The sequence below is a fragment of the Heterodontus francisci genome, chromosome 3 (assembly GCF_036365525.1).
Source record: "Heterodontus francisci isolate sHetFra1 chromosome 3, sHetFra1.hap1, whole genome shotgun sequence".
Lineage (NCBI taxonomy): Eukaryota > Metazoa > Chordata > Chondrichthyes > Heterodontiformes > Heterodontidae > Heterodontus > Heterodontus francisci.
In genome coordinates, this window is record NC_090373.1 from 18,832,913 (window position 1) to 18,857,975 (window position 25,063).

General features: G+C 44.2%; 1 protein-coding gene across 1 annotated transcript in view; it reads left to right on the forward strand.

Moving 5' to 3' along the window:
- Positions 1–25,063, forward strand: part of eys (eyes shut homolog) — a 52,194-nt gene that overhangs the window by 10,883 nt on the left and 16,248 nt on the right. The window contains exon 3 of the mRNA XM_068020142.1: positions 7,058–7,230. Within this exon, the coding sequence (XP_067876243.1) occupies positions 7,058–7,230 (173 nt within the window). The remainder of the gene's footprint in view (positions 1–7,057; positions 7,231–25,063) is intronic.

Below are 25,063 nucleotides of genomic sequence, written 5' to 3' on the forward strand. Positions count from 1 at the left end.
TTTCCAACAATACGTGGAGATGATAATGGAAAATGTCCCGGGCTGTATCTGTATATCTGATGATATTGTGGTTATGGGGCAGACTAAAGCAGAGCATGACTGAAACTTGCATTTGCTAATGCTGGCTGCTCGTCATGAGGGCCTTGTGTTTAATAGCAAGAAGTGCCGGGTCAGCGTTGGGCACATCAACTTCTTTGGGTCAATATATTCCACCACAGGAATTTACCCAGACCCAAATAAGATCAAAGATGTCGGAATCATGCCAACTCCTCAGGACCAGGAAGACCTACAACAGTGTCTAGCGCTGTTCAACTTTTTGGCCCCGTACATCCAAAATTTTGTTGAGTGTGGGAGGAATGCCACAGGTAAGGAGCATCTTTGGCTTCTTCACAAGTGTCAGTTTCACAACTGACAAGTGCTGAGAGGGGGGACAGCACTTCTGAACTTCGGACAGTTTCAGGGTTTTCCGGTGAGTTCCGATTTTTTTTTAAAAGCATGACGGAAAACCCGAATCTGTCCGAAGTTCAGAAACTGCTGTTCCCACTCTCAGTACAGAGGAGGGACAGAGAGAGGGGAGGGGCAGAGAGTGAGAGGGGGAGGGAGAGAGAGAGAGAAGGGAGAGAGAGGGGGGAGAGGGAGAAAGAGAGAGAAGGGAGAGAGAGAGGGGGAGGATGGAAGAGGGAGGAGAGAGAGAGGGGAGAGAGATGAACCCAGAGGTGAACGAGATGGACCCAGGGGGGAAAGAGAGGGGAGAGTGATGGAAACAGAGAGGGGTTAGGAATGGACACAGAGAGGGAGAGCGTGAGTGAGAGGGGAGAGAAAGAGATCAAGATCACTCCAGACAGATGGACATCTATCCAGATTCTCTGCACTGCTACATCAAGTGTGTGGGCAGACATTGACTACTTGTGCAAGCAAAAACAATGGCAGGTATCTCACGAAGTAGGGAGCAATGTGTTTTACATCGTACTGTGTTTGGATGGCATTAGGTTGGCTATACACTTTATATACAGATTAATTGCTCCCATGTTTATGGCTGAGTCAATAATTTTGTCAAATGTCCGTGGTGCAACATCTTGGTGCCTATCCCTGGATTAGGTGCCTGCATCACGCAGAAAGGGAAGCCAATCGCCTTTGCATAGAAGGGTTTGTCACAAACCCAGTCCAATTGCTCTAACATAGAATGTGAAACCTTAGCTCTGGTTTTTAGTATCACTAGGTTTCACACCTACTTTATGAAAAATGGTGTGTCAGTCCCTGGGTCACATAAACAGACAAATGACAGGTTTTCTTGTAGGTTTATAAAAAAAGATAACTATTTTAAAAACAATTCCTAAAATGCTCGCAACCTTCACCCACTCATGCATTCACACACACATTGTCATGGGAGTGCTTTTTCTTTCTCTGTTTTTAAAAAACTAAGAGGGTCTGTATGTCTTTAAGACTGAGAGCAATTTTTATATTCTCTGGGAACAGTATGTGTGAGCTGCAAGCCTGTTCTTAAGCAACAGGAAGAGAGAGAGGTCACATGCTGTATTGTATCAGTTTGACTGTGTATAAAGACTGGCTAGAACCGGGTTGATCTGGCAGACCAGCAAAGCATGCTCTCCCTGAAGGAAGGATTTGTCTCTCTCTCTCAGCAGAAAATCTACATTGGCCTACAGGCTGTGTTTCACCTAAAGAGGAAAAGACTCCTGGAAAGGAATCTTTGCATTGTTGGAGGTAGCAAATTCCTTTTTACTTCCAGTCTCTGAGAAGTCTCTGCCTCAGGAGTGACTTTCTGTTGCCTTTTGTGTTTCTGGGAGTTCTGGAATTCTCAGGAAAATTTCCACTATTAGACTGCTAATTTAAAAATCCAAATAGACCTGTTGCTACACTCCTTGTTGAAAGATTTGTGACACGCCTGCTGCAACCAAAGTGCCTTGAACGCCTATCCATTACAGACTGTTCATCAAACTTGCCTGGAGACTTTGAGTGGCATCTGACTATTCGACTCTGGGACATCTCACCGAACATAACCCATCAAGACTTACAACCCAGTTATTTTGTTATTCTTGAGAAACAGCTCTAATTTAAAACATCATTTAAAAACCAGTTAACCGTTGGTTTTTGAATATATGTGTGTGTGCATGAGGGTTAGGAGGAATAAGAAGTTATAAAGTCTTTTCAGACATAGATTTATCTCAGTATTGTTTAAGATTTAGTTTATTAATAAATAGTTAATTTGTTGTTGTTTAATGATACCTGGTACCAATAGTGTATTGTATTCTGAAGGTTAATAAAATGTTTAATTTGGCTAATTTCCAGGAGGTGGGAAACTTTAATAATATGCTGTGACCTGTGGTGTAATGGAACTGAAATGACAGTGTATTACTCCAGCCTCAGTCGTAACAATGTATATACACAAAAATAAGATAGGCAGAGAGAAATGGTCAGATGCAATTACTGTTGAATCTTCTCAAGAGGAAAGTCTTTTATTAAAGGTGCAGGCCTGGATGTTTGCTGTATTGAACTTGTTGAGCTGTTGTAGGGTTCTAGTAGTTAAAACCCAGACCAAAATTGGTGTGATTTTGGTTTACCTTCACAGATGGAGAGTCCAAAGTCACTTTGTAATTTCTCTGCTGTAGTGGTTGTTCAGTTCTTGTTCAGCAGGGTCCTTCTGTTTAGCTGTGGCTGGAAACTGGCTTTTTGTGGTCTTGGCTTGATCTACCTCTCTCTCTCTCCCATGGGGTCACCTTCTAAGGTAAAATCCATCACATTTGAGTTTCTGTTAGGTAACACATGACCCTCTCCTCTGGTGTGACCACGCAATGGACCAGGATATGGAAAACATGGCCACCTATTGATGTCTGAATGGGGATCATTTAGTTATAATGGTGTTACTTCCTATCTGTTCATTTTGGTTTTGAGTGTGAGTCAGTCTGTCTCCAGAACCTTTTGTTACTTCATTCATGTAGCTAGGAGTCATCAATATGCAATAGGTCCCTTTCAATATCAATGGGTTCTCCCCAGAGCTATTTCAGATGAGGTTAACAAGTTTCATCCTCAACAGATGGAGGTGTATATTTCCAGTACAGCAAGGGTCATGTGACTGCTACTCCATTTTGTCTGTGGGACAAGTGTGGTTCAGTTTAACAGTTGACTTTTTATTTTCATAATTCCTCCAGTTCATTGATTATTTCATCTCAGCTCCTTCCAAGCATGACAGAATATAGAGACATTGGAGCAAGTGCAAAAAAGATTCATGAGGGTGATACCCAGAATACTTATCAGGAAAGGCTGAACAGGCTGGGACACTTTTCTCTAGAAAAGAGACGTCTGAGGGATAGAGGTCTTTAAAATTGTGAAGGGACTTGATAGGGTAAATATAGAAAAAATGTTTCCACTTTTGGGGCAGCTCAAAACTAGGGGGGCATAAATATAAGATGTTCACTAATAAATCCAATAGGGAATCCAGGAGAAACCTCTTTACCCAGTGAGTGGTTAGAATGTGAAATTTGCTACTACAAGGAGTGATTGAGGTGAATAGCATAGATTCATTTAAGGGGAAGCTAAATAAACACGAAGAAGAAAGGAATGGAAAAAACTGCTGATAGGGTTAGATGAAAAGGGGTAGGAGGAGGTTCCTGTGGAGCATAAATGCCAGCGTAGACCAGTTGGGCCAAATGGCCTGTTCCTATTCTGTAGATTCAGTGCAACACAATGTACTGCCTGAAAGGGTAGTTGAGGCAGAGACCCTCAACCCATTCAACAGGAGTCAGGATATGCACCTCAAGGGCCTTGGCTATGGACCAAATGCTTGAAGGTGGGATTGGAATAGGTGGATTGTTTTTCGGCCGGCACAGACACAATGGGCCAAGTGGCCTCTTTCTGTGCCTTAAACTTTCTATGATTCTATGATTCTAATATATTCCTAGTCTGAGTTAGAGGCTCAGATTCAGTATGTCAAATGAGCACAAGGTGTAGAACTATAATTGAAGCAAGCACAGTAGATGAGTCAGAGCTATTGGCTGCGGAGGTGGATTAGAACGCGATCTTTCAATACTGACCTCCGTTTCGAAAAAGACTGAAGGCATAAAAGTTTCCCTGTCTGGTAGAGTGCAAAAATATATGAGTTTGTGTTCAGTTTCTACTAACCAGTGACTTCCCATGTTTCTTCCCTCACTTCCTGCATGCCACACACACATGTACGTATACATACACAAAGATGGTCACTTTGGGCCTGATTTTTAGGCCGCACTGGGGCCAAGAATGGAGACAGGGTAGATGCTAAAATTAGCAACGCTGGCCAGCATGCAGGTTCCCTGGCTCCATTCCCCTCCCCACCCCTACCCTCCACCCACACACCCCCGGGCCATTTTCCCAGAGGTGGGATGGGGTGGTGGTGGCAGGGCTACCCACCCACACATGACGGCTAGTCGATTGGGCTCATTAAGGGCCATGCAAGGTCAATTGAAGGAGGCGAACTGGGATTTTCCAGTCGCCCTCCAGGTGTGTGGAGGCAGCCTCCCAGCAGCAGACCAGGGAGCCAGCACTCCAGGCAGGCCTCGAGGCCCTCCCTGCCTGCCTGGGCAGCCGTAGGCCTTTCTGTGGAGGGGTTCCTACACTGCAAACCGCACCCCCCCCGCCCCAACCCCCCAGCTGCAAAAGCCATTTTTTATTTTAAACTTTAAAAAATTGGAGAGAGACCGCCTCCACTTTGAAACGTCCTCTCCTTCACTTAACCTGCCAGGGCATCTTTCTGCTGTTTGCAAGCTCGAAGGCCTCTGATTGGTCTTTCAGCTTCGAGAGCGACCCCCCCCACCCCCCACCGCCATCCTTATTTGGACGGCAAGCCCACCCTCTGGCCATTAATTGGCCACTCTGGGGAAAATCACATTGAGTGAGTGTTTCCCACACAGTCCAGGCTTCTGACCCTCTTTGAGCCTGATGGCAGGATTCAGAAGCCTGCAGGGAAAATCCAGCCCTTTGTCTCTGAATCCCCATCGGGCTCTCTAAAGCTGTCTCAATCTACCCAATGTACTCTAAGTGTTTTCTGCGATCGGTGGGCACCAGAGGGCCTGGAGTGCAACATCACCACCGGGAACGATATTTCAGTTTGATTTAGTTAAGTTTCCTTTATAGTTTGTTTTTTGTTACTGTACGGTACTGGTGCCACTTCATTGGCAATATCTAATCCCTTCCCTTAATTTGTGTTTCAAAAGAGGTCTAAGTGTTTTCTCCCTATTGACTGAATATAACACAATGGCAGCAAAACAGTTAACTTGCTCAATTGACACTGTTTGCCAGGCAACGGGATTTGCTCAGCACTTCAAGTCAAGCCTATTGGTTAGCTGCCTCATTGTGAACGTTCTAGTAGATAATTACGTAAATGAGATATTGTAGTCACAAGGTAACTGAATCATTCGTTCTATTAAGCCCTACCATCAGTTCAAGAGAAACATATGTTGTGCAAAACCCATTGTTTACTCATTTCCTTGAATAAGAGAGACTCCAATTGAATGTGACACATTCAATAACACAAACTTACCTGTGCAATAGTGCTGCAAGTAATCTGAGTATGAAGCATTTAAGGAAGCCAGATAGAGGCAAAACAAGAGGGGCCAACTTTAGCCATTAATTGAGAGCAACAGCAGATCCTGCCTCATACTTAACACAATCTTTTTAACTGGATGTTCTTGCAGGATCTTATAGCCACTGTGTTTAGTTGAATTATTGTTGAGTCTAGGAGGGAAACAATGCCATGAAGAAATCTATCTTGTTTTTAGACTTCCTCAGAGAGTGCAGACAAGAGAAAATTCATCATACTAATTGCCTAAAGAGAGAGCTTGCTTCCCATGTTGTAGCAGCCAAGGCCAGTGGCAGACAACATAATAACCCCTACTACCTGTTTCATCATATTAACATTTTTTATCAGGGTATTCTCAACAGACTGCAATGTTCTGGTGTGGACATTGTCATATGAATTACATAATTAATAATCTCCTTTGCTCGCCATAACTTTAGGCTTTTACAATGGGCCTTTCTTTTGTCTCTGTGGTGATACCACAAATAAATGTCATGACACATGGTGCAATGAGAAACTATCCTCAGATCAGCAACCAGTTCAGTTAATGCTGACTCAAACCCACTGCTGCCCAAAGAAATTCCACCTACTCTCTTCCAAAAACTTAAGCTCTGCAGCCCGTAATCTAACTCACACCAACTTGTGCTCGCTGACCTACGTTAACTGGCAATACACGATTATCAACATTCTCATCTTTGTGTTCAAATCCTTCCATGGCCTTGCCCCTCCCTATCTATCTGTGCAACCTCTTACAACCCACCGAGAGGGTTTTATTCCACCATTGGTGCCTTCAGCTAAGCTCTGGAATTTCCTTCCTAAACCCCTCTCTCCTCCTTTAAAACTTACCTCTTTGACCAAGCTTTTAGTCACCAGTCCGAAAATCTCCTTATTTGATTGTGTCAATGTTTGTCTGATAACACTTCTGTAAAGAACCTTAGGACATTTTTACTGTATTAAAGGTGCTATATAAATACAAATTGTTGTTGAGACTTTGCTTCAATCTCCATTAAGCTGTTTTCTCTGTATTTTGGGAGGGTGGGGGAATATTTCATTTCTCACCGATGGAGTCTCACTGAACACGACTACGGATTAGAGAATCAATGGGTGCTTCTCATGTTCTAATTTCCCTACTTTCTGAGAGCAGAAGGATCAACCACTTATAGGCCTCCTCCTATCCTACTCTGAAACCATACCATGGTACACACTGAACTTCTGCTCATCGAAATAGTGCCACGGGATCCTTTCCTCTCACCCGAAAGATGGCGCCTCAGTACTGCACTGAAGTGTCAGCTTGAATTTTGTGTTCGAGTCTCTGGTGCGGGATTTGACTGTCTGACTCAAAGGATAGAGCCATGACTGGCACTGTAATTTACTACAACCCGAGTACAACTAATCTCAATGCTGCTGAGCTCTGGAAATATGGTGCTGTTGCATAATAACCATCGCTATTGTTAATTCTGAAACCCTGTTTTTTTTCTCTCTCAAATGTAGCTGTCGATGCGCCCCTGGTTGGAAGGGAGCCTTCTGCACAGAAACTGTCACAGTATGTGATCCTGAGCACAAACCTCCGCAACAGTGTGCACCGGGAGCTCCCTGCATCCCACTGCCTGAAGGTTACACCTGCCGTTGCCCTTTGGGAACCACAGGAATCCATTGCAAGAAAGGTATCCATGTACAGCATACATTACATTTGTCATTCTTATTGCTTATATTACATTATTGCCGAATATGGTACATTCATTTCAACAATCTACTACATTACCGTCATCGGTACACTTGTGCTTTAGTACCATAACTAATTTGGCAGCCAGATATTAGGTGAGCTGTTAAGTGGGCAGGAAGAGGGAGAGGGTGGGGGGGAATGTGCAAGTAGAAACAGCAGAGTCTGAAAGTGGTGGAACATTGCTTTATGCTAGCTGCTCTCATAGGGTGAGCCCTTAGCTCAGTCGGTAGCACTTTCATCTCTAAATTAGAGGTTGTGGGTTCAAGTCCCATTCTAGAGACTTGAGCGCAAAATGTAGGCTCATTCTCCAGTGTGATACTAAGGGAGTGTTGCTCTGTTGGAGGTGCCATCTTTCAGATGAGCCATTAAACCAAAGCTCTGGCTGTCCTCTCAGGTGAAGTGGTAACAGATCCCATGGTTCTATTTTGAAGAGCAGCGGAGTTCTCCCCGGTGTCCTGGCCAATATTTATCCCTCAATCAGCATCACAAAACAGATTATCTGCTCATCGTTACATTTCTGTTTGTGGGATCTTGCTGTGCACAGCTTGGTTGCTGCGTTTCCGACTTTACAACAGTGAATACACTTCTAAAGTACTTCATTGGCTGTAAAGATACTGCAGATAATGATGATACATTACATTTTTTTAAATTACTCCAGACATCAACATTCCCAGTGCACAATCCCCCAGAATTTCTGCAGGGTTTTGCCAACAGGCAATCCCCAGGGAAATTACGATACTGGCTAAAAACGGTCATTTACAATGTTTCTCTGAGTTTTCGCCATGGTTACAACAGAAGGTTAGGAGAATCCTATGAAGGTTCATGGCCATTGAGTGTAAGTGGGTGTAATCACATTCTTTTATGCAATTTTTTTCATTGGTTTTGCTCCCACTTATGAGAAGCAGTTTACTGCAGTGGGCCAAGTTTTATAACCAAATTTTAATCCTTCCTACTGATATTTCTTTCGGGCCCAGTAGACAATTCTGTTGAAAATGAAAGACCGCATTATTTTGGAGCTGAATCTGTCAATTATATTTTTTTCCTTTTGTAATTGGAAATCTGGCAGAAATAACAGAAAAAATAATATGCGGTAAAGGAACAGAAAATGAAAACTTGTACTTTCGCATCCACAGGATGACCTCAAGCTCTCCATGGGCAATGAATTACTTTTGCGTAGTGATCACTGGTGTTATGTAGTCATAAAAAGGTGACCATTTTGAACACAACAAGATCCCACAAGTTGCAAGTTAATATGACTAGTCCATCTGTGTTTGGTGGTATTAGTTGGAGATGAAGCCATTGAGAGTTGAAGGACTTCAAACCCTTTCCAGTAGTCTGCAATGCCTAAAGTAAACCACATCCCTTGTAATGTTGTCTAATTGTAGATATTAAAGTACATTGTCATTTTTGCCCCAGACCCATGTTGCATTTAAGGAAGAGTTTCAGTCCCGTTGATACTGTTCATAATTTCTAGATAGGCGTGCTAATCCAAGAATTGCATTTAGCTAAGTAAAATGATTGAAAATTCCATGGCTCACTGGCTTCTATCAGCATTGCCTCTGAACCGGCTTCTAAGGAAAGGCATGAAAATAGCCTAGTATGAAGAATCCTCTGATTTTTCTCCCCTCTTCGTCTCAGCTCCCACTTTCCGAGGGGGTAGCACATGCCTACTGTTTGGCATCTCCTTTCAGTGGAACTTGCATAGAATCACAGTCACAAACTCCCACCAAGTAGACTGTGCTAGCTCACAGTTCTAACTTGCACACACAGTAAGTCTGAGACTCGGATTAAGCAGAATAGATCAAGTCACAATCTTTAGTTGGGGTGGGGAGGGAAATCCTTTAGATTGAGACCTTTAAGTGAGTGAGTTGCTGTGCAGGTTATTCTTTTAGAAAAGTGTGAAAACAAACTGTGAATCTATCTCACCAGGAAACAAAAATCTAATATCACAGTACCCTGTTTATAAACACTGCAGGCTCCACATCTGTCTCTTATTAGTGCTAGAGCAGCTGGCCTGTAGTAGCTGTTAATAAGCTTACCTCATTCTGCTGGTGTTCTGCTCTAAATGGAGTTACTGCACAATACTGCTATGTACAGACCACTCCAGAGAGTGACTGCTTATTCCAGCCTCTGTTAAAGAATCTCAGCCCTGGTTCAGTGGGTAGCATTCTCACCTCTATGGCATGTGGTTGTGGGTCTCACTACAGAAACTTGAGCACATAATCCAGGCTGGTACTGCAGCACTGAGGGAATGCTGTGCTGTCAGAGCTGCTGTCTTTTGCATGAGACATTAAACTGAGGCCTCGTCTGTCCTCTCCTGTGGATGCAAAAGATCCCACTGTTTCAAACAAAAGCATGGGAGTTATCTCCGGGGAGTAATTGCCCCGGCCAATATTTATCTTTCAATAAACATCACAAAAACAGATTATCTGGTCATTATCACATTGCTGCTTGTGGGAGGTTCTTCTTCTTTGGCCTCCTTGTCTCGGGAGACAATGGGTAAGTGCCTGGAGGTGGTCAGTGGTGTGTGGAGCAGCGCCTGGAGTGGCTATAAAGGCTAGTACTAGAGTGACAGACTCTTCCACAGGTGCTGCAGATAAAATTGGTTGTCGGGGCTGTTACACAGTTGGCTCTCCCTTTGCGCTTCTGTCTTTTTTCTTGCCAACAGCTAAGTCTCTTTGACTCGCCACTCTTTAGCCCCACCTTTATGACTGCCCGCCAGCTCTGGCGATCACTGGCAACTGACTCCCACGACTTGTGATCAATGTCACAGAACTTCATGTCACGTTTGCAGAAGTCTTTAAAGCAGAGACATGATACCAGTGACGAGCTCGCTGTACAATGTGTCCTTGGGGATCCTGCCATCTTCCATGCAGCACACATGGCCAAGCCATCTCAAGCGCCGCTGGCTCAGTAGGGTGTATAAGCTGGGGATGTTGGCCGCCTCAAGGACTTCTGCATTGGGGATACGGTCCTGCCACCTGATGCCAACGATTCTCCGGAGGCAGCGAAGATGGAATGAATTGAGACGTCGCTCTTGGCTGACAAAAGTTGTCCAGGCCTCGCTGCCATAGAGCAAGGTACTGAGGACACAGGCTTGATACACTCGGACTTTTGTGTTCCATGTCAGTGCGCCATTTTCCCACACTCTCTTGGCCAGTCTGGACATAGCAGTGGAAGCCTTTCCCATGTGCTTGTTGATTTCTGCATTGAGAGACAGGTTACTGGTGATAGTTGAGCCTAGCTAGGTGAACTCTTGAACCACTTCCAGAGCACAGTCGCCGATCTTGATGGATGGAGCATTTCTGATGTCCTGTCCCATGATGTTCATTTTCTTGAGGCTGATGGTTAGGCCAAATTCGTTGCAGGCAGCCGCAATCCTGTCGGTGAGTCTCTGCAGGCGTGAGATGTTAAAGCAGCATCATCAGCAAAGAGGAGTTCCCTGATGAGGACCTTCCGTACTTTGGTCTTCGCTCTTAGATGGGCAAGGCTGAACAACCTGCCACCTGATCTTGTGTGGAGGAGAATTCCTTCTTCTGAAGACTTGAAAGCATGTGAGAGCAGCAGGGAGAAGAAGATCCCAAACAGTGTAGGTGCGAGAACACAGCCCTGTTTCAGGCCACTCAGGATAGGAAAGGGGTCTGATGAGGCGCCACTATGCTGAATTGTGCCTTTCAAATTGTCATGGAATGAGGTGATGATACTTAGTAGCTTTGGTGAACATCTGATCTTTTCTAGTAGTCTGAAGAGACCACGTCTGCTGACGAGGTCAAAGGCTTTGGTGAGATCAATGAAAGCAACGTAGAGGGGCATCTGTTGTTCACGGCATTTCTCCTGTAGCCGGTGAAGGGAGAACAGCATGTCAGTGGTGGATCTCTCTGCTCAAACGCCACACTGTGCCTCAGGGTAGACACGCTCACCAGCTTCTGGAGCCTGTTTAAAACGACTCGAGCGAAGACTTTCCCCACTATGCTGAGAAGGGAGATTCCACGGTAGTTGTTGCAGTCACCGCGGTCACCCTTGTTCTTATAGAGGGTGATGATATTGGCATCGCGCATGTCCTGTGGTACTGCTCCCTCATCCCAGCACAGGCAAAGCAGTTTATGGAGTGCTGAGAGTATAGCAGGCTTGGCACTCTTGATTATTTCAGGGGTAATGCCGTCCTTCCCAGGGGCTTTTCCGCTGGCTAGAGAATCAATGGCATCACTGAGTTCCGATTTTGTTGGCTGTTCGTCCAGCTCATCCATGACTGGCAGAGACTGGGCTGCATTGCGGGCGGTCTCAGTGACAACATTTTCCCTGGAGTACAGTTCTCGGTAGTGCTCAACCCAACGGTCCATTTGCTTGCGTAGGTCAGTGATCGTGTCCCCTGATTTAGATTTGAGGGGGGCGATTTTCTTGATGGTTGGCCCAAAAGCTCTCTTAATGCCATCATCCATTCCTCTGATATTTCCGCTGTCAGAGGCCAGCTGAATATGACTGCATAGGTGTTGCCAGTAGTCATTTGCGCAGTGCCTGGCTGTTCTTTGTGCAACGCTTCTGGTTACTTTAAGTGCTATGGATGTTAACTTGCTGGGGGCTTTCTTGTAGTTCAACACTGCAATGCGCTTAGCGGCTATGACAGGTTCCAGCTCTTCAAAGTGAGATTGAAACCAGTCTGCATTCCGCTTCTCACGTTTGCCATAGGTGGTCATTGCTGAGTCATAGATGGCATCTCTGATGTGGGCCCACTTGGTCTCTGCATCCCCTGTAGGAGTGTTTTGAAGGGCTTTTTCAAGTGAATTTAGAAACTTATGTAACAGCTGTGGATAAGAAATTCTGTTCGTGTTGATGCGCGGGCGGCCCTTCTGCTTGGAGTGAAGTCGCTTCTTTGGTTTGAGGTTACTGGGAGGTTACTGTGCTCAAATTGGCTGCCGTGCTTCTTACATTACAACCGTGACTACAATTCAAAAGTACTTCCCTGGCTGGAAAGGGGCATCCTGAAGTTGTGAAAGACTCTATAGACGCAAGTTTTTCTTTAACAGGATCATCAATGCACACATGCTCTCGGTATCAGTAGCATTGTGAGCTGTCAATATGATAAACATAGACATTGATACGTGGTCTGTTTATTGATCAGGCTCACTGACCTAAGCAGATTTATTTAATGCTGTTCCTCTGTTGTGTTCTGGGAAGAGGGTGAAGATAGAAAGCTCCCGACTGATTAGTTGTGTCAATGTGACTCTGATTACTAACATGCGAGCTGGCACAAGAGAAAAAAGCAGAGTAAGGATTTTGGTGGTTGAGTTGAACCCACACAGAAGGGCCATTGTGCAGATGTTAATTGGCAAGAGTCGTCAGATTGCTCATTGCAATCTGCCTGTGGGGTTTATTCAAGGTAACAAATTCTAACTGCAGCTCCAAGAAAGTCAGGCTACAATGAATCAGCAACCAGGAAAGACAACATAGCTTTGAGCTTTTAGAACAAACTGCTATTTAAAAGGGATGTACGTGATTTTCTATTGCTGATGGTAAAATCCCCAATAAAAAAGAAAGAACTTGTATTTATCTAAAGCCTTTCATGACCTCAGGACATCCCAAAGCATTTTACAGCCAATGAAGTACTTTTTCTAGTACTTTAGAACTTTTTCAAGTTTAGTTTCTGTTCTTAGAATCACAGAACTGTTACAGTGCAGAGGGAGGACATTCGGAGGCAGTGCATTCCAAACCTGAACCACTCGCTGCGTGAAAAAAATATTCATCATGTCACTTTTGCTTCTCTTACCAAATACTTTAAATCTGTGCCTTCTCATTCTTGGTCCTTTCACGAGTGGGAACAGTTTCTCCCTATCTACTCTGTCCAGACCCCTCATCATTTTGAATACCTCTATCAAATCACCTCTCAGCCTTCTCTTCTCGAAGGAAAACAGTCCTGACTTCTCCAATCTATCTTCATAACTGAAATTCCTCATCCCTGGAACCATTCTCGTAAATCTTTTCTGTTCTCTCTCCAATGCCCTCACGTCTTTCCTAAAGTGCAGCGCCCAGAACTAAGCGCAATACTCTAGCTGAGGCTGAACTAGTGTCTTATACAAGTTCAATATAACTCCCTTGCTCTTGTACTCTATGCCCCTATTAACAAAGCCCAGGATATTGTATGCTTTATTAACCACTCTCTCAACCTGTCCTGCCACCTTCAATGACTTACGCACATATACACCCACGTGCCTCTGCTCCTGCATCCCCTTTAGATTGTACCTTTATTCTGTATTGTTTCTCCATGTTCTTCCTACCAAAATGTATCACTTCACATTTCTCTGCATTGAACTTCATCTGCTACAGGTCAGCCCATTCCACCAACTTGTCTATGTCCTTTTGAAGTTCTACACTGTCCTCCTCACAGTTCACAATGCTTCCAAGTTTCATATCATCTGCAAACTTTGAAATTGTGCCCTGTACACAAAGGTCTAGGTCAGTAACATATATCAGGAAAAGCAAGGGTTCCAACACTGATCCCTGGGGAACTCCACTACAAACCTTCCTCCAGCCCGAAAAACATCTATTACTCAGCCAATTTTGTATCCATGTTGCTACTGTCCCTTTTATTCCATGAGCTATAATGTTGCTCACAAGTCTGTTGTGCGGTACTATCAAATGCCTTTTGAAAGTCCATGTACACTGCATCATCGGCATTGCCCTCATCAACCCTCTCTGTTACCTCCTCAATCTGAGCTCCCTCTCAGGTTCCCATCCCCTGCCAATCTAGTTTAGACCCTTCCCAACAGCACGAGCAAATCTCCCTGCAGGGATTTAGTCCCAGTTCTGCTAAGTTGCAACCCATCCATCTTGTACAAGTCCCACCTGGTCCCAAAGCCTCAGAAATCTGATGCCCTCCCTCCTACACCAGTTCTCCAACCACATATTCAATCGCTCAATTCTCCTATTCCTATGCTCACTTGCACATGGGATGGGAGTAATCCTGAAATTACTGCTTTTGAGGTCCTGCTTTTTAATCTCTTCCTAGCTCCCTAAAATCTGCTTTCAGAACCTCATCCCTCTTCCTACCTATGTCATTGGTGTCAATGTGGACCACGAACTCTGGCTGTTCACCCTCCCCCAAATGAATGTCCTGTAGTTGCTTCATGACATCCTTGACCCTGGCACCAGGGAGGCAACACATCATCCTGGAGTCACAACTACAGCCACATAAACACCTGTCTGTTCCCCTAGCTAATGAATCCCCTATTACTACTGCACTTCCACTCTTCTTCCACCCCTTCTGTGCAGCTGAGCCACCTGTGGTGCCACAAATGTAGCTCTAAATAATCCAACAGTTTCATGATTGTTATTGCTAAGACTAACTTTTGATTCCAGATATTTTTATTATTTGAATTTAAATTCCCCAGCTGCTGTGATGGGACTTGAAATCACATCACTGCAGTATTAGTCCAGGCTTCTACAGTATTAATCCAGTAACATTCCCACTGTGCTACTGTCCCCATTGTTGTTTCTGTTGGAAATAAACAACAATGAGATAAATGACAAAATATTCTGTTTTAATCATGTTGGTTAAGCATAAATATTGTCCAGAGCACCAGGGAGAAATCCCCTGCTCTTATTCTAAATCTGCCACGGGATCTATTACCTGAGAAGGTAGACGGAGACTGGACTCAAGGTCTCATTCAAAAGGCAGCACCTCTGACAGAGCAGCACACCCTAGGTACTGCACTGGAGTATCAACCTGGATTATGTGTTCAATTCTCTGGAGTGGTACTTGAATGCATAAGCTTCTGACTCAGAGATAACGTTGCTATTAGGGGGGAGTTCCAGGTTTTTGACCCAGCGATGACAAAGGAATGATGATATATTACCAAGTCAGGATTTGGAGGGGAACTTGCAGGTGGTGGTGTTCCCATGCACCTACTGCTCTTGTACTATCAGGCAGTGGAGGTTGCCGGTTTGGAAGATGCTGTCGAAGAGCCTTGGTGAGTTCTTGCAGTGCATCTTGTAAATGGTACACACTGCTGCCGCTGTGCGCCAGTGGTGGAAAGAATGAATGCTTAAGATGGTGAATGGGGTGCCGATCAAGCAGGCTGTTTTGTCCTGGATGGTGTACAGCTTCTTGAATGTTGTTCCAGCAAGTGAAGAGTATTCCATCACACTCTTGATTTGTGCCTTGTATGTGATGGAAAGGCTTTGAGGAGTCAGGAGGTGAGTTATTCGCTGAAGAATTCCCAGTCTCTGACTTGCTCTTATAGCCACAGTATTTATAATACTGGTCCAGTTTCTGGTTAATGGTAATTTCCAGGATGTTGATGATGGCAGATTTGACAATGGTAATGTCGTTGAAAGTCAAGGAGAGGTGATTAGACACACTCTTTGGGGAAATGGTCATTGTCTTGCATTTAAGTGGCAGTTAACACTTGAGCCACATATCAGAGCAAGCCTGAATGTTGTCTTGCTGCATGCAGGTATGGATTGCTTCATTATCTGAGGAATTGCGAATGGTACTGAACATGGTCTAATCATTAGCGAACATATCCATTGACCTCATGATGGAAGGAAGGTCATTGATGAAACAGCTGAAGATGTTTGAGCTGAGGATTCTACCCTGAGGATCTCCTGCAGTGATATCCTGGGAATGAGATGATTGGCCTCTGTCACACACACAGGAAGTGCTTTGATACAAAAACCATGGATCAATGCTGAAGAGTTATGAAAAATGGACTTTGTCTTTAAAAAGTAAACCTTTATTTTACAAAGTGAGCAATGGTTCAAATGGCCACTGAAGAAAAAGGGATTGGCCTTTTGTGTAACCAAACTGTCTAACAAAGACAAAGGACAAATCTTCAAAGCTGAAAGGTCAATGGAACCCATCTTACATCTATTCCAGAATTCCAGAATTGAATGTCTCCTTCTGAAACAAAGGAGGTGTCGTCCTGGGCCATTGTGCGACCACCATGGGGTAGAAACCAAAGCATTTCTTAATAGGAGGTCAGAGATAACAGCTTTTCATTAAAAAAAGAGACAGCCAGAGAGAGAGAAAGAAAGACACTCACCCAGGAGAGAAGCAATATCTAACAGCTTACGCTCCAGCCAAGTCAAAAAACAAATGCCCTGCTAAGAAATCCAACACCTACATTATACAGCAGTGACAGCTAGAAATAACCCAATGTCTTCAACAGAACCTTCAAATCAAGAGAGAAATCGACACTCATCTCAGGCCTGCATCCATCTAGAACTTGATTTCCAAGAGAATTCAACAGATTTACTGTAACTTTTTCCCCCTACTAAAAGCCTTCACTTCTCTATCTGTCTCTTCTTGTGTGTGTGTGTCTGTGTGTGGGGGGGTAAATGCATGAGTGAGTGCAGTTGTGACAGTTTCGCAATAAGTATTGATCAATAAACAATTGATTTTCTGTTTTTTAAAACCTGCAAGAAAACCTGTCGCTGTCTATTTATTTGAAAAATAAAACACCAAGGGGCTAAACTCTAATACAAATACACTTGTTGTAGTCAGGTGGGGAGTCGAACAGTGGGACCCATCCATATCACACAACATGGTTGTAACAGATTGGGGGCTTGAAGCCAGGATCTGAACTGCTAGACAAACGAGAGATTTGGAAAAGGGAAGGACATTGACCTCTAAAAATTGTGGAAAAATAAACAATCAGGTTTTCTTGTATTCTTCTGTTTTTTTTTCTCTATGGTGCTAGAAACAAAAGAGATGGGCATATTTAATGCTAAGGAGTTTGTCGAGCAGCGAAGGATTTCCCATGATAAGTTAAACCAATTAAGTGTTACAGATTTAAAATGTTTAGCTATAGAGGTGGGAATCACTTTCAGACAAAAAGCAAAAAAACCTGAACTAGTGAAAAGTCTAGTTAACCATTTTAAACTTACCTCTGAACTAGAAGAGGACAGCATAGAACCAGAAACTGAAAAAATAATTCTAACTAGAATACAGTTGCAGCTGAAAAGGGAAAAAAATATTGTTTCAGTTACACGAGGAAAGATAAAAAATAGAATTTCAGTTGAAATGAAAGGAAATACAATTGCAGAGGGTTGAGTTACAGAGACTGCAAACCCAAAATGAAAATGCTCCCAGCCACTCAAACCTTATCCCCAATTCAGAACAAAACCTTGATGTGCTGAGACACTCACGGTTAGTGCCAAAATTTAATAAGGAGGAGGTTGAGTCATATATTATCTCATTTGAGAAAATAGTTACCAGGCTAAAAGACCGAAAGAATTTTGACTCCCTTCTTACAAGGCGAGTTTGTGGATACAGAGTTTGTGAAGTTTTTTTTCCCTGTTATCAGAAGAAAGTTTTTCTGATTATGAACAAACTAAAACTGCAACTCTAAATACATATGAGCTGGTACTGGAAGCATATAGACAGAAATTCCGACCCACACGGAAAAGACCCACACAGACTCACACTGAATTCGAAAGAATCAAACATATGGCTGTTGATCGCTGGATACGATCTCTCAAGCTTAGACCCCTCATATGAAAATTTGAGAGAAGTGATGTTGCTGGAAGAGTTTAAAAAGAGCATCCCAAGTAGTATAAGAACCCATATCGAAGAACAAAGAGTCACAAGAGTAAGGGAAGCAGCTAAAATTGCCAACAGCTATGAATTAATACACAAATCCCTAACTCCGAATAAATTTGCGTCTGGTAACTCATACAAGCTAGGGAGAGATAGCAGGGATACAGAGGAAGCAGAAATGGGCTCGAGAGAAAAGAAGAGCAGAGAAGGAAAACCTGACCAGTCTCCAACTTTTAAAAGAAGGAACCTAGGAGATATTCCAGTCGGGGTCTGCCTGACATGTTTCCAGTGTGGAAAATCTGGGCATGTCCAGGCCAATTGTTGGTATGCCAAAAAAAGCAGGAGGCATTGCAGTCAAGGCTGTGTTTGTGGCTTTGAAAATGATAAGCCTGTGTTCTATTATAACTCACGAGCAGAGCACATACCAGAACCTTTTGCACAAAGGAAAAATGACTCCTTTTGCATCCCAGGCACCAGACAAAGAGATAACTATCTTCAAAGATACCAGTTGTTTTCAAACCCAACTGGCAGCCAAACTGACAGAAATGCCATCGGAAAGAACAAATATCCTGGTATTTGTAAAAGGGCTTACTGGCAAAGTTCCCTCAGTTAAAATCGACCTACAGAGTAAGTTGGTCACTGGGGTAGTGACAGTCAGAATCATTCCAAGCTTACCCATGCAGGGGTTAGACCTATTGCTGGGCAATAACTTTGCAGAAAGCACAGTATTTTACCCAGAGGGTCCAGAGCAGTCCATCGAGACTAAAGAAACTGAGAGGAGGAAACAAAACTCTGTACATCAGCAGAGGGCTGGGGAAGTCCCAAAAACCCCATTGGGTGTGACAGAGCCAGAACAATTTAAAAGGGCCCAGATAGAGCCATAAGAATTTAAGGAAGCTAAACTAAAAGCTGCAAAAGCTGAAGGAAAAGCAACTGAGACATGGTTAGCTGAAACCTTTTTTAAACATTTAAATAGAGACAAGGGAAGTTCCCAAACAAAATAGCCAAGAGATGCCTCATTTCGTTAAAGTGCCACAGGGAAGTGCAGTGAAAGTTGGACAACCATCTGCAAGCAACAGTTTCGCAGAGGACATGGAGAAGATTAGGAAACACCTATCACTGAAGTAAAAGGAAAAGAAAAGAAAACATACCCTAAAATAAACCACACTTGTGAAAATCACAAGAAAACTAAAAAAGAGGTCAGCATGGATATACCCACTGAAGAATCACATGATCAGGTTCCAAATCCAAAACTAATCAAACCCAACAGTTTAGATTCAGAACTCAGCAAGAACAAGGGACAGGAAGAAATCCCAAATGCCTTGCAAGGGTTGAAAAAAACAATTTATCACCCACTATCACCCTAGAAATAAGAACTATCAATGTGCTAGAATCTGAATGGTTAACACCATGCATTGTGGAAGCAATAGTTAAGGGGTTAAAGCTTGTACAAACAGGGAATCTTACAACAAGCAGTAACGGAAAATTGCAGACTACATGCTTCACCAACAATCACATGGTCCTGGAGATTAACATTCCTAAAGTAGTACAAACTGATGTGAGAGAAACTACAACCCCATTTGATAACACACGACCAAAAGAAATTAAATTTTTGATGGTACCTCATCCAAAGGAAGGATGATGAATAAACTTAAACTTGAACCTCAAATGGCCATTACAAGCAATGCCAGCTGTAGCAATTGTAAGATGGAGTGAAGAAAATGAATATGTACAGTGGTGTGACCAAAAACATTCTTACTGTTTCATTTTTCCATCTTTCTGAAGTGCGATGATACAACATTCATGAACTAACTCTGAAGAGTTATGAAAAATAGACTTCGTCTTTAAAGAATGAACCTTTATTTTAAAACGTGAACAATGGTCCAAAACGGCCACCGAAGAAAAAGGGATTGGTCTTTTGTGTATTCAAACAGTCTGATAAAGACGAAGGACAAATCTTCAAAGCTAAAAGGACAATAGAAACACCTACATTCCAGAATTGAATGTCTTCTTCTGAAACAAAGGAGGTGTGAAGTAGCCACAACCTGGGCCATCGTGTGATCACCTTGGGAAAGAAACCAAAGCATCGCCTAACAGGAGCTGAGAGATAACAACTTTCCCTTAAAAAAGACAGCCAGAAAGTGAAACACACACACCCAGGAGAGAAGCAATATCTAACAGCTTGCCTTCCAGCCAAACCAAAAAGTAGATGTCCTGCTGAAAAATTCATCATCTATATTATACAGCAGTGAGAGCCTTCAATCAAGAGAGAAATCTACACTCATCTCAGGCTTGCATCCATCTAGAACTTGATTTCCAAGAGAATTCAAAAGATTTATCATAACCTTTCCCCTCCCACTAAAAGCCACCTTCCTTTTTCCCTTCTCTATCTGTCTCCTGTGTGTGTTGGTACGTGTGTGTTTCTGCACACGCGCGAGCGAATGTGAATGGATGTAGCTGTGACAATTTCGGGATAAGGCGTGTTGATTAATAAACAATTGATTTTCTGTTTTTTAAAACCTACAAGAAAACCAGTCACTATCTGTTTATTTGAAAAATAAAACAACAAGGGACTAAACTCTAATACAAATATCAGATGGGGAGTTGAATAGTGGGACCCATCCACATCACAACACGTGGTCGTAACAACTCCAACAATCGTAACCATCTTCCTTTGTGCTAGGTATGACTCCAACCAATGGAGATTTTTCCCCCTGATTCCCATTGACTTCAGTTTTGCTCGGGCTCCTTGATGACGCAATTGCTTAAATGCTGTCTTGATGTCAAAGGCAGTCACTCTTACTTCACCTCTTGAGTTCAGCTCCTTTCACCAGGTTTGGACCAAGGCTGTAATGAGGTCTGGAGCTGAGTGGTCCTGGCGGAACCTGAGCATCAGTCAGCAGGTGAGTAAGTGCTGCTTGATAGCACTGTTGATGACATCTTCCCTCACTCCACACCAATGATTGAGATTAGACTGATAGAGTGGCAGTTGCCCAGATTGGATTTGTCCTGCATTTTGTGGACTGGACATACCTGGGAATTTTTTTACTCAGTCAGGTAGATGCCAGTGTTGTAGCTGTAGTGGAACAGCTTGGCTAGAGGCATAGCTAGTTATGGAGCACGTCTTCAGTACTATAGCTGGGATGTTGTCAGAGCCCATAGCCTTTGTTGTATTGAGTGCCTTCAGCCATTTCTTGATACCCCGTGGAGTGAATCAAATTGGCTGAAGACTGGCAGTGATAGTGAGGTTTTAAGGAGGTGGGTGAGATGAATCATCCACTCGGCACTTCTGGCTGAAGATTGTTGCAAATGCTTCAGCCTTGTCTTTTGCACTGATGTGCTGAGCCCCCCCCCCCCCAATCATTGAGGATGGGGATATTTGTGGAGCCTCTTCCTCCAGTTAGTTGTTTAATTGTCCACCACCATTCACAGCTGGATGTGGTAGGACTGCAGAGCTTAGATGTGATCCGTTGGTTGTAGAATCCTTTAACTCTGTCTATAACATGCTGCTTCCACTGTTTGGCATGCATGTAGTCCTGTGTTGTAGCTTCACCAGGTTGGCACCTCTTTTTTAGGTGTGCCTGGTGCTGCTCCTGACATGATCTGCTACACTCTTCATTGAACCAGGGTTGGTCCCCTGGCTTAATAGTAGTGATGTGAGGGATATGCAGGGCCATTGGGTTACAGATTGTGGTTAAATACAATTCTGCTGCTGCTGATGGCCCACACGCCTCATGGATGCCCAGTTTTGCCAAGTAGAGATAGGGTGGTGGGGTGTAGACACCTGCAACCTGACCCTTCTCTGTCATTCCAGGCCACCTTACACAGTGCTAACCAAGGGGCCAACTCTGACACCAAAGGTAGGGTTACCAACTCTCCAGGGTGGGCCGGGCATCTCCAGGAATTGAAGATGAAACTCCAGGACACTGCTGCAAATAACACCCAGAAGAAAAATCATAGGGAAAATAAAGAAAATTGTTGTTTGTACTTTCTTTGAGCAATTTCATTTATTTGCTGTAAAAATATTGGGAATGGGGAAAATTGACTGTTTGACCGACAGTCAAGAGTCATCCAATTGAGTAACAACAGCCCTGCTGTTTACAGGGAGGTGAGGGGAAGCGTGGGCATGTGTTCAGAGCCAGAAAACGCAGAAATGCCAGGTAGGTGGAGGTCCTGCTGCTTCAATGGCAGGAATGCATTCGACAGTCACTGGGTACTGTCCCTGGTGACCAGGGAAGATTGGAGTTTGGTGGTCATGTAGCAAGGTGGAGAGGAGGCAGAGGTACAGACAGGAGGGGGGGAGAGGGAGAGATTGAGGGGAGAGATCTCAAGGAGGAAAGGATTGTGCAGAGGCGTGAGGTGGGAGTAGATCATTTGGGGAGAGCTTGGATCAAAGGTTAGCCTGGGGATGGGGGAGGGGGGGGATGGTGGCGTGGGAGGTGCTGGAGAGAATCAATCCTGCTCCAGCTGGCCCACAAGCAGTGCTGGAAAGATATGTACCTTCTTGAACAGACAGCATTCCGCTCTAGATACTGGGTTATCCGAGCCCTGGAAATCCCCAGCCCACAGCCATTAAATCCAAATCACTGCCTAAATCTGAGTAAAGCAGTCTCAGTTCAATATTATAATTAAGGACCCGCCTCTCAAGGCTAGATTTCTCAACTGCCTGCACCACCCCCCCCCCCCCCCCCTCTCACCACCCCCCCCACCCCCCACCCTGGTTAAACCAGATATAGACATATGTGTGGCAGCATGGGTTCAGGTTTTCCAGCTTTAATAATTTAGCTCCCTCCCCACCCAACATGTCCTTGGCCATCCTGGGGGGTGTAAAATTGGTTCTAAAGTGTCTGTTTACACTTGGCTTGGGCAGGTGGGGCACGACAAGGATGGACATGCCAGGTGGGAGTGTGGGAGTGGGGCGGTTGGAGGCATGAAATCCCCTCATGAAACCTCTGAAAATACATCCAAGCAGAGTTGGCAATCCTACCCAGAAGGTCATGATTCCAGGGTATATGCCAGGATGAGAGGTGACTTGATAGAGGGGTACAAAATGATGAGAGGCATAGATAGAGTGGATAGCCAGAGACTTTTTCCCAGGGTGGAAAGGGCTATCACCAGGGGGCATAATTTTAAGGTGATTGGAGGAAGGTTTCGGGGAGATGTCAGAGGTAGGTTCTTTACACAGAGAGTGGTGGGTGCGTGGAATGCGTTGCCAGCGGTGGTAGTAGAAGCAGATACATTAGGGGCATTTAAGCGACTCTTGGATAGGTACATGGATGATAGTAGAATGAAGGGTAGGTAGTTACTTAGATCTTAGAGTAGGTTAAAGGTTCGGCACAACATCGTGGGCCGAAGGGCCTGCACTGTGCTGTACTGTTCTATGTTCTATGATCTCAGGGCTTTTAAGAGCCTCAGAATCAGGGGCCAAAGTGGTCTGTTGGCCAGACTCGCACTTTTAGCTCCAGCTGGCTGTGAATGAAAAGACAAACCTGAATGACGTTACAAAAACAATTTACTTCTTAAGGCAGCTAAGCTGCATCTGTTACCTTATTCACGGCAGGGCGGGGGAGGGCTATTTACCAGACATTACGGCTTTGAAATGAATCAATTATATTAAATTTTAGCAGAGAATGGCAGATTCCCAGAAATGATTACAAAGCAGTAATCTCCTCAAGGGGTTTAGGTGATGTCATGGATCACAAGAGTGACTGAAGCTGTTTATAATGCTTACTGAATCCCTGAGATCATACAATAGCCTCACCCTTATCTGCTGTTCATATGGTGGATTTGGCTTGGGAGCTTGAGTGACTTCACCTACCTGTGTTCTGGGTAATTCAGTTGCTTTTTGCTAGGCTAGTTCCTCAGCTGTCATCCCAGCTCTGATGCTTCCCTTTCCACTAAGATGCAGTGACCACCATGTCATATCTACCTCTTAGTGAAGACACAGCAGGAAGTCACACTTCACAAACCAGACTCAACCTATTCGAGCTGACACCCTGTACTTAGGAACAGGCAGGGGCTGTTTTCTTTGCAAAGGGAAGTCTGAGGCGTGACCTAATAGAGGTGTTTAAAATTATGAAGGGGTTTGATAGGGTCAATCTCATTTGTAGGAGAGATGAAAATCAGGGGTCTTAAAATAAGATAGTCACTAATAAATCTAATAGAGAATTCTGGAGAAACTTCTTTGTCCAGAGAGTAGTTGGAATGCGGAGCTCACAACCACATGGAGAAGATGAGGTGAATAGCATAGATGTCTTTAAGGGGGAACTAAACAAGCACAAGAGGGAGAAAGGAATATGCTGACAGGGTGAGATTTTTTTTTATTCGTTCATGGGATGTGGGCATCACTGGCGAGGCCAGCATTTATTGCCCATCCCTAAATGCCCTTGAGAAGGTGGTGGTGAGCTGCCTTCGTGAACCGCTGCAGTCCATGTGAGGTAGGTAGTGCTGTTAAGAAGGGAGTTCCAGGATTTTGACCCAGTGACAGTGAAGGAACGGCGATTTAGTTCCAAGTCAGGATGGTTTGTGGCTTGGAGGGGAACTTGCAGGTGGTGGTGTTCCCCTGCATCTTCTGCCCTTGTCCTTCTAGGTGGTAGAGGTTGCATGTTTGGAAGGTGCTGTCTAAGGAGCCTTGGTGCGTTGCTGCAGTGCCTGTTGTAGATGGTACACACTGCTGCCACTGTGCGTTGGTGGTGGAGGGAGTGAATGTTTGTAGATGGGGTGCCAATCAAGTGGGCTGCTTTGTCCTGGATGGTATCGAGCTTCTTGATTGTTGTTGGAGCTGCACCCATCCAGGCAGGTGTGGACAGGCTTTTGGGAGTCGGGAGGTGAGTTACTCGCCGCAGGATTCCTAGCCTCTGAATCGCTCTTGTAGCCACAGTATTTATATGGTTTCTCCAGTTCAGTTTCTGGTGAACAGTAACCCGCAGGATGTTGATAGTGGGGGATTCAGCGATGGTAATGTTGTGAGATGAAGTAAGATGAGGGAAAACTCATTGATCATAAACACTGGCATAGACCAGCTGGACTGAAGGGCCTTTTTCAGTGCTGTAAATTCTATGTAATTGATCCTTATGGGTCAGGCAACATGGGATGGTCTTTGAGAATTCTTTGCAGCCTTTCACCAGTCCGACTGTAGTTTTTTTGCTCTGAATGGTCCAGCCTGTTGTTCCTGCTGCCTTGATAACTCTGATGCATCCTGAGCTCATTTTATCTTCGCTGATAAATTTGTATATCTGAT